This window comes from Tursiops truncatus, chromosome X (genome assembly GCF_011762595.2).
Source record: "Tursiops truncatus isolate mTurTru1 chromosome X, mTurTru1.mat.Y, whole genome shotgun sequence".
Classification (NCBI taxonomy): Eukaryota; Metazoa; Chordata; class Mammalia; order Artiodactyla; family Delphinidae; genus Tursiops; species Tursiops truncatus.
Window position 1 is genome coordinate 642,444 of NC_047055.1, and position 14,253 is coordinate 656,696.

Sequence of the window (14,253 nt, forward strand, 5' to 3'; positions counted from 1 at the left end):
TGGTCTGCTACAGACCTCTGCCAACCAGATTAGATAAATATGTATCATTGAACTTCCCATTATTGTTCCATTTTTCATGATTTGGGGGGATATAATTTTATTCAGAACGTTGAGATAATTCAAAGAAATAATTTTGAAATTATTGTCTCTCGCTGAAGCCTTCCTATAGTACACAGTACTTGGCAACAGGGCTACTAAGATGTTATTTTTAACAACTAAAAAAAGTGTCTTTGCCCCAGAAGGATCCAAAGTGCACCAGGAGAGAAACAAGTGTTAAAGAGATTGTTATCATACAGGGTGAGACATGTGATGACTTTCTCACAGAGAGCTGAAAGGAAAGGGGGCTCACAGCTTGAGCTGCTGAAGATGAAAGGACAGGAGAGGAGAACAGGGACCAGGCCCGAGAACTGGGAAGAGGAGCAGCGAGACTCTCTACCTGTGGATCCTCCTATACGCATCCTGCTCCTCTTGGCACAGGATCTTGGGCAGCTCAACTGCTGACTCAAGGCACACTTTCCCAATGGTTACATGAGGTACAATATGAATTGGAATTTCAATTCTCTCATACCTGTAAGACAGTCAGTTCAGGTCAGTTTTTGTTTGTTTGTTTCCAGCTTTACTGAGGTATAATTGACAAATAGGAATTAAACGTATATATTTAAGGTGCACAAATTGATATTACGATATATATACACATTCAGAAATGATCACCACACTCAAGCTAATTAACATATCCATCACCTCACATAATTACCATTTTTTGTGGCGATTTAAGATCTACCTTTTTAACAAATTTCAAGTACAAAATCACCAAGTTGTACATCAAAGTGCCACAACTCATTTATCCTAAAACTTTGTACCCTTAGACCAGGGGTCCCCAACCCCCAGGCCGCGGACCAGTACCGATCTGTGGAGGAGGAGGTGAGTGGTGGACGAGCGAAGGAAGCTTCATCTGCCACTCCCCGTTGCTCCCCAATGCTCACATTCCCGCCTGAACCATCCCCCCTCCGTCCACACCTGTGGAAAAACTGTCTTCCATGAAACCGGTTCCTGGTGCCAAAAAGCTTGGGGACCACTGCCTTAGACCAATACTTCCTCATTCTCCCCTCTAGCCCCCGTGCCACAGCACCACCATTCTACTCTCTGGGTCTATTAGTTTGACTCTTAGATTCCACATATAAGTGAGAGCACACATTGCATTATTTGTCTTTCTCGGACTTATTTCACTCAGCATAATGTCCAGGTTGATCCATGTTTTTGCAAATGGTATGTATATATACATACGTATACACATACCACATTTTCTTTATCCATTTATCCACGGACAGACATTTAGGTTTTCATTCCTTGTGAATAACAAGGAATGTGATGAACATGGGAGCACAGATACCATTTTGAGACACTGATTTCATTTCCTTTGGATATATACCAAGAAGTTGGTAAGTTTTTAATACTGACTTGTCATAATCAGAAGTTTTCTATAGTTTTAATAGAAATTTGGGGACACAGTATGCTTCAAAGATTAAATATTTCTGTTACTTATTTAGTAACTCAACTCCAAAGGGGACAGAGTTCAAACTGAGCTCATGTGGGGAGCAAATTGGAAGTACATACATTTGCAGAGCCAATATTCTCATAGAAAATCTGAGGCCACTTTGTAAACTTAACAGAAGCCTTGGGGGTGCAAGGTCCTTATGCTCATTCCCCAGACAACGGAAATAGCTAATTAATACTGTTTTCAGTCAAAAAGTTGCCAGTGAGGTTGAACACATTAATCACAAAGCCTGGGGAAGAGGAAATGTAGACTCTTCAGTGACTCCATCAGATTCATTATGTGGAAGGGATTACTCATATAAATACTCACTTGTTCTAACTCACTGTTCACCAGTGGCCCTCACTTCCCATTTTCTCCCCTGGAGGGAAATAGGTAAGTAATTTACAAATACTTCCATTTTCATGCTAGAGTGAGGTCAACCAATCTACCTCTAAATACTTCTCACCCCAAATCCACCTAACAGTGGGTTCAGTGGAGCAACCAGGTTGAGGGTCCCTGGCACTGTGTGACCTCATTGGCACATGGTGGTATATCAGCATAAGATCTAGCTCCCTCCTCTCTCTTTCCCACCCAGCAGAATGCGTCTGGCCCCCTCACCACTTCTATTCAAAATAATATTAGAAGTCCTGGCCAAAGAAATTAGGCAAGTAAAACAAAGGCATCTAAATTGGAAAGGATGAAGTAAAATTATCTGTTTGCAGATGACTTAATCTTATAGATAGAAAACCCAAAATACTCCTCCAACCCCCCCAAAACCGATTAGAACTAATAAATTCAGCAAGGTTGCAGGTGTCATCAGGGCCCCACATCTGAAAGCTCTACAGGGGAAATCGTGCCTTGCCACTTGCAGATTCTCGTGGCTTGCGGAGATTCTTTGCTTGTGGCAGCATAACTCCTATCTCTGTCTCCATCTGTGTATTTGCGAGGTGATCAAGTAATGAGGTTGGAGCCCTCATGAATGGGATCTTTATAAAAGTGTCTTTATAAAAGAGGGTATATTTCTGTAATCTTTCTTCTGTTCTATTGAACTCTGATCCTTTCACCAGTACCACCTGTCTTGATCATTATAGCTTAATAGCAACTCAGTATCTGGTAATGTGATTCCTCCCAATTTATTCTTGTTTCCCCAGATCTTTTTTTTTTTTTTTTTTTTGCGGTACGCGGGCCTCTCACTGTTGTGGCCTCTCCCATTGCGGAGCACAGGCTCCGGACGCGCAGGCCCAGCGGCCACGGTTCACGGGCCCAGACGCTCCGCGGCATGTGGGATCCTCCCGGACCGGGGCACGAACCCGTGTCCCCTGCATCAGCAGGCGGACTCTCAACCACTGCACCACCAGGGAAGCCCTCCCCAGATCTTTTTGGCTATTAAGGTTCTTTTGCCCTTTCATAAAATTTTAGAATCTAGTCCCTCAAAAAATTCTGCTGGGAATTCGATTGCTATTACATCTATAGATTTGGGGACAGTTGACATATTTGCTACTCTGACCTAATCCATGAACATGACATGTCTCTCCATTTATTTACTTATTTTTTATTTCTTATTTATTTTATTTTACATTTTTGGGTGCACCGGCCCTTCACTGCTGCGTGTGGCCTTTCTCTAGTTGTGACAAGCAGGGGCTATGCTTTGCTGTGGTGCATGGGCTTCTCATTGCAGTGGCTTCTCTTGTTGTGGAGCACAGGCTCTAGGCGTGCGGGCTTCAGTAGTTGTGGCTCGTGGGCTCTAGAGTGCAGGCTCAGTAGTTGTGGCGCACGGGTTTAGTTGCTCTGTGGCATGAGGGATCTTCCTGGACCACGGATCAAACCTGTGTCCCCTGCATTGGCAGGCGGATTCTTAACCACTGCGCCACCAGGGAAGCCCCTCGCCATTTATTTAGATCTTTGATTTTACTCATGAGTTCTGAATTATTCAACATACAAATCCTGTATGTGTTCCTTCTATTTGCACACAACATGATTGTCTATATGAGGTTAGCAAGGTCATAAAGTACAAGATTAACACAGATACACAAATCAGTTCTGTTTCTATATTCCAGCAATGAACATTTGTAAATGAAAGCTTTTTAAAAATGCCACTCAAAATAGCTCCCCCCCAAATGAAGTACATTTAGGTTGTTTCCACATCTTGGCTATTGTGAATAATGCTGTAATAAACACGGGTGTGCAAATCTCTTTGAGATCCTGTTCTCAATTCTGTTGGATATACATAGAGATTGCTGGATCATATGGTAATTTTAGTTTTAATTTTCTGAGGAACCTCCGTATTGTTTTCCATACAGACTACACCATTTTACATTCCCAGGGCACAAGGGTTCCAACTTCTTCACATGCTTACCAAACATTTGTTCTTTTCTGTGTTTTTGATAATGGCCATCCTAGTGGGTGTGAATTGATATCTCACTGTGGTTTTGATTTGCATATTTTTAATGATTAGTGATATTGAGCACCTTCTCATGTTTGCTGGCCATTTGTGTATCTTCTTTGGAGAAATGTCTGCTAAAGTCCTTTGCCCATTTTTAAATTGGGTTATTTTGTTGTTGAGTTGTAGGAATTCTCTTTATATTCTGGCTATTAACCCCTTATCAGATATATAATGGGCAAATATTTTCTCCCATGATGTAGGCTGCCTTTTCACTCTGTTAATTATTTCCTTTGATGATCAAAAAGTTTTTAAGTTTAATGTAGTGCATTTGTCTATTTTTGCTTTTGTTGCCTGTGCTTTTGGTGTAATATCCGAGAAGTCATTGCCAAATTCGATCTCATGAGCTTTTCCATTTTCTTCTGTGACTTTTATAGTTTTAGGTCTTACATTTAGGTTTTTATTCCACTTTGAGTTAGTTTTTGTATATTGTGTAAGGTAAGGGCCCAACTTTATTCTTTTGCATGTGACTATCCAGTTTTCCCAGCATCATTTATTGAAGAGAATGTCCTTTCCCCATCAATTGTTTTGGAACCTTGGGCAAAGATCATTTGACTACATACGTCAGAGTTTAATTTGGGACTCATTCTGCTCCACTGGTTTTAATATCCGCTTTGTTTGTTTTTTTTTTTTTTTTTTGCGTTATGCGGGCCTCTCACTGCTGTGGCCTCTCCCGTTGCAGAGCACAGGCTCCGGACACGCAGGCTCAGCGGCCGTGGCTCACGGGCCCAGCCGCTCCATGGCACGTGGGATCCTCCCTGACCGGGGCACGAACCCGCGTCCCCTGCATCGGCAGGCGGACTCTCAACCACTGCGCCACCAGGGAAGCCCTAATATCCGTTTTTATGCTAGTACCACACTGTTTTGATTACTGTGGCTTTTTAGTAAGCTTTGAAATGAGGAAGTGTGAGACTTCCAATTTTGTTCTTCTTTTTCAAAATTGTTTTGGCTATTCAGGGTCCCTTGAGATTCCACATGAATTTTAGGATAGATTTTTCTATTTCTGTAGACAAACAAAACACAACGCTGTTGGGATTTTGATATGGACTGCATTAATTCTGTAAATCGCTTTGAGTAGTACTGACATCTTAACAATATTAAGTTATTCAGTCCATGTACATGGGATGTCTATTTATTTGTGTCTTCTTTTATTTCTTTCAGCAGCACTTTGCAGTTTTCACTGTACAAGTCTTTCACTTTTTGGCTAGGTTTATTCCTAAGTATTTTATTCATATTTATGCTATTGTAAATGGATTGTCCTCTTAATTTCCTTTTTGGATTGTTCATTGTTAGTGTGTACAAACACAACTGATTTTTTGGCACTGATTTAGTATCCTGCAACTTTGCTGAATTCATTTGTTCCAGTAGTTTTTTTAGTGGACTCTTTGGGGCTTTCTATGTATAAGATTATGTCATCTGTAAACAGAGATAATTTTACTTCCTCCTTTACAATTTAGATGCTTTTTATTTCTTTTTCTTGCCTAATTGCTTCCAGTTCCATGTTGAATGCCCATTTTTAAATTGAGTTGCTTGTCTTTTTATTGTTTAGCATAAGAGTTCTTTACATATTCTGGATGCTATACCATAATCAATTGGGAGAAGCCACAATGGGGGCTTCTGGAAGGATAGTAAGTTTCATTTCTTGATATGTGTTGCAGTTTCATAGATACATTTCACTTTGTGAAAATTCATGGAGGTGGTGATCTGTGTTGAGGTTGTGTGGGTATGTTTATGAAAGCTGATTGAGCTGGACACGTAATTAGTGTGCTCTTCTGTATGTGTGTTATACTTCAACTGAAAAGCTAAAATCAACAAACCAAACTAAGGAAATGAAGAAGCTCTAGAGTTTGCTAGAACTCACAGGTCAGAATACTAGTTTTGAAGTTTATAGCTGAAGGAATATTCAACAATTATTTATTGAGCACCAGGGATACAGTGATAAAAGGGAAGCATTTGTTTCAAGAATCTTACAATGTTAATAGAGAGACAAAATATTAAAATATACTGTTACAAGTATTATGACAAAGGAAATATAGGATTCTATTTAGTTCTCAGAAGGAGTACTAACTGGGTTGGTATTGGAGGTTGAGGGGTATCAGAGAAGAATTCCTAAAGTTGAGCTTAGTCTTCAAAAACGAGTGTTAGCCAGGCAATGGCTGGAGAAACAGGCCAGCTATGAAGGGCTTCAGGTTTGTTTTCTGTTTCTTTTATGGATGTTATGGAGCAGGACCATTTTGGAAAAGCTACAGCATAGATACCAGATAGAAGGGAAGGAAGACAGGAACACAATGGATGGGTGAAATGGAAACCAAAATTAAACGACTTTTTAAAAAATAATGAAAGTGAAAAGACTGCTACTATCCTAGCATCTATGAAATATAAAGCAGAGATCAGCAGAAATTCATAGCCTTAAGCACTTATATCAATAAAAATGAAAGACAAAAAATATATTAAATAAATTCCAAACTCCAAATGCTAAGATAAAGCACAAGAAAATAACCAAAATAAAACATAAGGAAGGAAATAATGAAAGATAAAATAAAAATTAATGAGAGTGGGAGTAGGAAAAAACAATCAAATTAATAAAAATGATTGTCTTGGGGGAAATTAACAAAATACACTACTAGCTAACATAATCAAGGCGGGAAAGGGACAAAGCACAAATATACAAAATACGAAATGACTAGGGGGAGATAACTGTGGAAATAGAAGAGATTTAAAATACCATAAGAGACTCTCTGGCAGATAGATCTCTATGCAAATAAATTTGAAAACGAGACAAAATGGATAATTTCTTAAGAAAATACAGTTTACCAAAATTGACCTCATTAGGAAAAAAAGCATAAATAGATCAATTACCATAAAAGAAACAGAGGAGTACATCAAGGAACTATCCCCTGCCCCCCAAATAAAAGGCCCTATTGCTTTCATAGAGGAATTGTCAAAGAATACATTGTCCCCAATGTTACATACATTGTACCAGAGCCTAGAAAATGAACGAAAACTTCAAACAACTCTTATGAATCAAGTATAATATGGAAACCTAAACCTGATAAAAACAATACCAAAAAATTCCAAAAAGTTATCACTTATGACTGTTGATGCCAAAGTACTAAATAAAATATTAGCAAAAATAGCCCAATATCATATTAAGAAAACCCAGTAGGATGTTTTTCCAGGAAGGCAAGCTTGGTTCAATAGTTGGAAATCTATTAATATAATACATCATATTAATAGATCTAAAGAAAAAATTATGTTCATAGGTCCTGAAAAATTAACAAAATTCAACAGTCATTCCTGATTAAACACAGAACAAAAGAGGTAATTATGGATTTATGGATATTTTCTTAATAGGAAAAAGTATGTATACCTTAGTCCTGAATACAACCTTAATAGTGAAATGCTACAGGAATTTCACAAGGATCAGAAACAAAGTTAAGACTGCCTACTATTTTCCACTGTTATTTAAATATAAAGGAGATACTAGGCAATGCACTTACACATAAGAAATCAATTAGAGGCACAGGAACTGGAGAAGTAAAACTATTTCTATTTATGGATAAGACATAATATTTATCTGGAAAGCACTAGAGAATCAAAGGTAAAATTAATGCAAGGAATAAAATCATTCTGGAAGGTAAAAACGTTAATACAGATATAATAGCCTGCAAATATACAAACAATAAAAAGAGTCACAATGGAAAAAAAAAAACCATTCAAAATGCAAACAAAGAATCCCAGGTGCAGCAAAGTTTGAGAACCACTGTGTTAGAACACACAACCTCCTTCCCTGTCGGGCCTTCCAACATGCTGTTTCCTCTGCCTGAGGTTTCCCCCTATTTTTACTTGACTAATTTCTACTCACCCCTCAGAAGCCAGCTTAAGAATGCTTTCTTCAGCAAAGACTTCCCTGATTACCTTACAGCACTTATCACAGCTGCAACGAATTAGTTGTGTAATTAACTTTTAAATTTATTTTCCCTTATTCTTTTTTCCAGCTTTTTTGAGATATAATTGACATATAAATTGTGTAAGTTTAAGGTGTACAACGTGTTGATTTGATACTTACATATAGCAAAATGATTGCTACCATAGTAATAGCTAAGCCTCCATCAGGTCACATAATTTCCACTTTTTTTGTGGTGAGAACATTAAAGATCTCTCTTTTGTAAGTCCTGACACTCAGGCCTCATCCTTTACCCCATTATAAAAATCACCATCTCTGGAGGAGGGACCCACACAGAATAATTTCACTGCCCTAAAAATTCTCTAAGCTCTGCCTATTCATCCCTCCCTCCTGTCAAACCCCTGGGAACCACTGATCCTTTTACTGTCTTTCCTTTTACAGCATGTCATTTTGTTGGAATCATACACTAGATAGCCTTTTCAGATTGGCTAGGTATAGCTTTTAAACTGCTTAAGTGATTCCAATATTCAGCCAAGTTTGAGAATGAATGGTCTAACTCACGTTTCTTTCTCCACATCTTCCAATCTACTCAGGTCAAACCTTCCCTAATTTTTGGTGACAAAATATTCCCTAGAGTTGCAGAAGTAAAGCTTATTAGCCATTCTTTGGAAAGAAAAAATAAGGTCAGGTACATGAGTTTTCTAACAGTAAAAGAAAGCTTCTGATTAGCAAAGTGCTTTCTGGCTACATGTGAAACATCAAAGAGACTTGTAGTTCCATTACTCCCTAAGTCACAGACTTTCAAGGGGGAGAAGGTGAGAACTCTGCTAGCTCTAACAAGCTAGTTTGTTTACTTTCCTGTGACACTCATTTATATGGCTTATTCTTTCAAAATTGTGAGATAGGTTTTAGAGAAATTATGTCATAAAAAGATGGCTATTGTAAACATTCAGTTGATTCAAACATTGTATTAGTTATATAAATGATTTGATAATGAGCTTGCTCTGCTTTCTGCAAGATAATTTTTATTCAAATTTATAAAATTCTCTCATTGTGAATATGATGTTAAAGGACCAATCACATTATTCTCTTCCCATTTGTACAGAATTTTAAGAAATGAAGTGATTTTGAATTTTAAAAAAGGAAGGTAAAATAGGAATAAACCTAAACAAAACATGCACAAAATCTATATGAGAAAAACTTAACACTTTCTTGAAAGACACAAAAGTAGACTACAGCAAATGGAAAGACATCCAGTGTTCTTAAAAGGGATGATGCAAACATCATAAAGATTAATTATAAATTAATTTATAAATTTAACACAATCACAATAACAATACCAAAAAGTTTTTGCTGGAGCTAGCCAAGTTGACAGTAAAGTTCACATGGAAAACTAAACATGTAAGAATAGGGAAACACAGAGAACGAAAACTTAATGAGGACTGGCTGTAGCAGACAGTAAAACATACAATAATTATGTGCCGGTACACAAATAGACAGCCAGACAGAATAGAAAGTCTAGAAATTGATCTAAACAAATAGGGAATTATTGAATGTGATAAAAGGAAGCATCTAAAATAACCGGGGTAAAGAATAGCTTTTTAGTAAGTGGTTTTGGGACAGGTGGATAGCCATTTAGAAAGACATAAAATCAGATCCACATCTCATGATACACAAAATAAACCCTAAACTATATAGTTCTGACTTTTGACTTTTAGAACCATGTTGATATTTCACATACCCCAAAGGGAAAAAAATGTATGGGTTTAAAAAATTCTAAAATGGAAAATAACCAGGAAAAAGCCCTCTCTTTCAAAAGAATAATAATAACCACAGGGAAGCGGTGGAGGGCAAAAAGACAAAACTCAAGTAACTTTTGAACACATCTGAGTATGTACTCTCAGGAAGAAGACATAAAGAACTTCAAACAAATTTCGATCTTCAGTTAGTAGGTTAGTACTCAGTTCAGGCTGCTACAACAAAAATACCAGAGACTGGGTGGCTTCAACAACAGGATCTTATTTCTCATAGTCCTGGAGGCTAGGAAGTGCAAGATCAAGGTGCCAGCTGATTTGGTTTTTGGTAAAGGCACTCTTTCTGGTTTGCAGATACCTTCTTGCTGTGTCCACACATGGTGGAGAGAGCGATCATCTCTTGTGTCTCTTCTTAAAAGGGCAGTAATCCCATTCATGAGGGCTCCACCCTCATGACCTAATTATCTTCCAAATGCTCCACCTCCAAATACCATCACATTAGGGATTAGGGCTTCTATACAACATATGAATTTTGGGGTAGGTGGGGGGCCACAGACATTGAGTCCACAGCAGTTTGTATAGGTTAGCAATTCTGAAACTACTTTCCGTATATTCTAGGATTGAGCAATAAGTTAACATATTATGGATAGCAGGAACAAAGTTTCTCTAGGTCAGAGAAGAGAGTTGTAAGTATGGAAAGGGAGAATACTAGAATGAACCCTAAGATGTGGGAAAGGATTGGAGTTATTGGTTTGAACTCATGGGGGGTGTGTGTGTGTGTGTGTGTGTACATGAATATGCACACATACATACTTCTTCCTAGCTCTATCTACTGAGAGAGTCTAGAAGCAATGACACTCTAAGAGTAACGAGTATACCTAGCACCCAGACCTTGGTTTCTAAATAGCATTGTTAACTTAAAAGAACCACAGTACAGGCTAAGATGGAGGGATGGGGACCAGACTTACCCCCTTCTTGAAACAACTAAAAAAGTGTAAAAAGAAGAATAAAAAAGTGAAACAATGACCCACAAGACCTTGGAAAACAGGCAGTGAAGGACAGTGAAACCTGGGAGATGAGAAGCAAGATGAGTCTCAGCTTACTACATGAAGAAAGTTTCCAGGCTGCAGCAAAGGAAGGGGAACCCCATCTAGAGCTTGAAGGTCTCCTTGAGTTGAGAAGAGAGAGCTGAGGCTCTGGGAGAGCCAAGGAGGCTTGAATTTGCAGGGAAAAGGACTGTGGAGGAGAAAGCAGCAAAGAGAATTCCAGAGATCTTTAGAGGGTCACCTTCAAGTGTTCAGTTGAGTAGTGATCAGGGCACATATGTGAGGAAACTACATAAGGCCAGGGGAACAATAACCCAGAAGGATTAAAGGGAACTATCCTCAAAGTATATCCAGGGCCAGTAATACTGCCTGTCCCCAAAAGCCTTGATGGGAAATCTCATAATTCAGAAGACAACAGAGTACTAAAAAGGGTCTAGCCTCAGGACTAGAGAAAATGAACCTTACGTTAAAGACTGCATTGTTTTTGCCTAATAAAGCTTAAAAGCAAGACCCAAAAGGATCAAACTATTTCTATTAACAGTATCTCAAAGCAAAGCTCAAGAATATTTTTAGGAATATAAATATATCTAACACCCAATAAGGTAAAATTCAAAATGTCTGCATTCAATCAAAAGTTGCCAGGCACGCAAAGCAGCAGAAAAATCCAACCCATAATGAGGAGAGAAAATCAAATGAAATTGACCCAGAAATGATGCATATCTAGCAACAGTAATTAGCAGACACATACGTTAAAACAGATATTATAACTATTCTATATTTTCAAGAAGCTAGAGCAAAGATTAACATGTTAAGTAGAGACAGAAAGAAATAAAGATCCAAGTCAGACTTCTGGAAATGAAAATTACAACACATGAGATAAAAAGTACACTGGATAGGGTTAACAGAAAATTAAACATTACAGAAAAAAGATCAGTGAACTTGAAGACATAGCAGTTGAGACTCTACAAAATAAATCACAGATTTATTTTCTATCAAAAAAATGATTAAAAGCAATGAACCATGAGACAATATCAAGTAGCCAAATGTATGTGTAATTGGACTATTCAAAGAAGAGGAGTAGAACAGAAAACATTTTGTAGAAATAATGGCTTAGATTTTTCTAAAATTTTCTAAATTTTTGATGAAATTTTCCTAAATTTGATGAAAAATGTAAATCCACAGGTCTAAGAAGCTCAATGAAACCCAAGCACAGGACACATGAAAACAATTACACCATGGTACACTATAATCAAATAGATTTAAACCAGTGATAAAGAGAATCTTAAAAGAAATCAGGAATTATTAAAGAAATGCAAATCAAAACTACAATGAGGTATCACCTCACACCAGTTAGAATGGGCATCATCAAAAAATCTACAAACAACAAATGCTGGAGAGGGTGTGGAGAAAAGGGAACCTTCTTGCACTGTTGGTGGGAATGTAAATTGATACAGCCACTATGGAGAACAGTATGGAGCTTCCTTAAAAAACTAAAAATAGAACTACCCTACAACCCAGCAATCCCACTACTGGGTATATACCCAGAGAAAACCATAATTCAAAAAGACACATGCACCCCAATGTTCATTGCAGCACTGTTTACAATAGCCAGGTCATGGAAGCAACCTAAATGTCCATCCACAGACGAATGGATAAAGAAGATGTGGTGGTACATATATACAATGGAATATTACTCAGCCATAAAAAGGAAAGAAATTGGGTCACTTGTAGGGACGTGGATGGACCTGGAGACTGTCATACAGAGTGAAATCAGAAAGAGAGAACAAATATTGTATATTAATGAATATTTGTGGAATCTACAAAAATAGTACTGATGAACCGGTTTCCAAGGCAGAAACAGAGACACAGATATAGAAAACAAAAGTATGGACACCAAAGGGGGAAAGGGGGGTGTGGGATGAATTGGGAGATTGGGATTAACATATATACACTAATATGTATAAAATAGATGAGAATCTGCTGTATAGCACAGGGAACTCCATTGTACAGTAGAAACTAACACAACATTGTAAAACAACTATACCCCAATTAAAAAAAGAAATCAGGAAAAGAAGACAAATTAAGTAGACAGGAAAAAGGTAAAGATGATAGTCACTTTCTTGTTGGACAGTGGAGAAATCTTTATAGTTCTGAAAGAAAAAAAAGTCAACCTACAGTTCTTTACCCATCGAAAACGTGTTTTAAAACTGGAGTTGAAGTAAAGACGCTTTTCAGACATATAAAAGTTGAAAGACTATATTGCCAGAAGACTTTCATTATCAGAAATATTAAATGACATTCTTCAAGAAGGAAGAAAATGATGCCAGATGGAAACAAAGAAATGAAGAGCACTGGAAACTGGGTAAATACAGACATTTTTTCCTTAATTTAAGTTGCTTGGAAAGATAATCAACTATTTAAAGTAAAACTAATAACAACATACTATGGGTTTATAGCATACATACAAGTAAAATGTAAGACAGTATTAGCACAAAAACCAGGAGGAGAGAAATGGAAGTACCGTGGTGCAAGGTTCTTAATACTGCATGTGAACTAGTATAATATTACTTCAAGGCAAACTGTGATAAGTAAAAACATACATACATACATACATATATATATATACACACACACACACACACACACACACACACACACACCAGTGCTTTTCAACCAGGTGTGATTACACCCTTCAGGGAACATTTGGCACTGTCTGGAGACATTTTTGACTGTCACAACTAAGGAAGCGCTACTGGCATCTAGTGGGTGGAGGCCACAGATGCTGCTTAATATCCTACAATGCACAGGACTTCTCCTTGCTACTACAGTTGTCTGGCCTATGATGTCAATAGTGACAATGTCACAATAGTGACAACCCTACTAAAGTAACATAACAAAAGATTATCGCTAATAAACCTACAAAGGAGGTAAAATTAAATCATAAAAATCACTCAATCCAAAAGAAGGCATAAGAAAGAGGAAAAAGTGAACAGAAATTAGATGAGACAAATATAGAAAACGAATAGACAATAGAAGCAAGATGGTAGATTTTAAACCTAACCTCATTAATAATCACATTAAATGTAAAGGATCCAAATATGTCAATTAAATGGCAGAGATTGTCAGATTGGATAATTCCTAGACCCAACTATATGCTAACTACAAAAATCACACTTTAAATTTAAAGACACAAATAAGTTAAAAGATACAACATGCTAACAAAACTCAAAAGAGAGTAAGTGTGGTTATACTAATATCAAAGTTAATTTCAGAGAGAAGAATATTAACAGAGATGAAGATAATTTCCTAATGATAAAAAGGTTAATTCATAAAAAATACATAGGGCTTCCCTGGTGGCGCAGTGATTGAGAGTCCGCCTGCCGATGCAGGGGACACCAGGGTTTGTGCCCTGGTCTGGGAAGATCCCACATGCCACGGAGCGGCTGGGCCCGTGAGCCATGGCCGCTGAGCCTGCGCATCCGGAGCCTGTGCTCCGCAACGGGAGAGGCCACGACAGTGAGAGGCCCGTGTACCGCAAAAAAAAAAAAAAAAAAAACCATAAAAAAGACATA

The 14,253-nt window shown here is 37.7% G+C and overlaps 1 protein-coding gene across 1 annotated transcript in view; it reads right to left on the reverse strand.

Annotated features, from left to right (window-relative positions):
* The window catches only part of BRCC3 (BRCA1/BRCA2-containing complex subunit 3), a 76,607-nt gene that overhangs the window by 6,621 nt on the left and 55,733 nt on the right, over window positions 1-14,253 (reverse strand). The window contains exon 9 of the mRNA XM_019937465.3: window positions 437-568. Coding sequence (XP_019793024.1) covers window positions 437-568 — 132 coding nt within the window. The remainder of the gene's footprint in view (window positions 1-436; window positions 569-14,253) is intronic.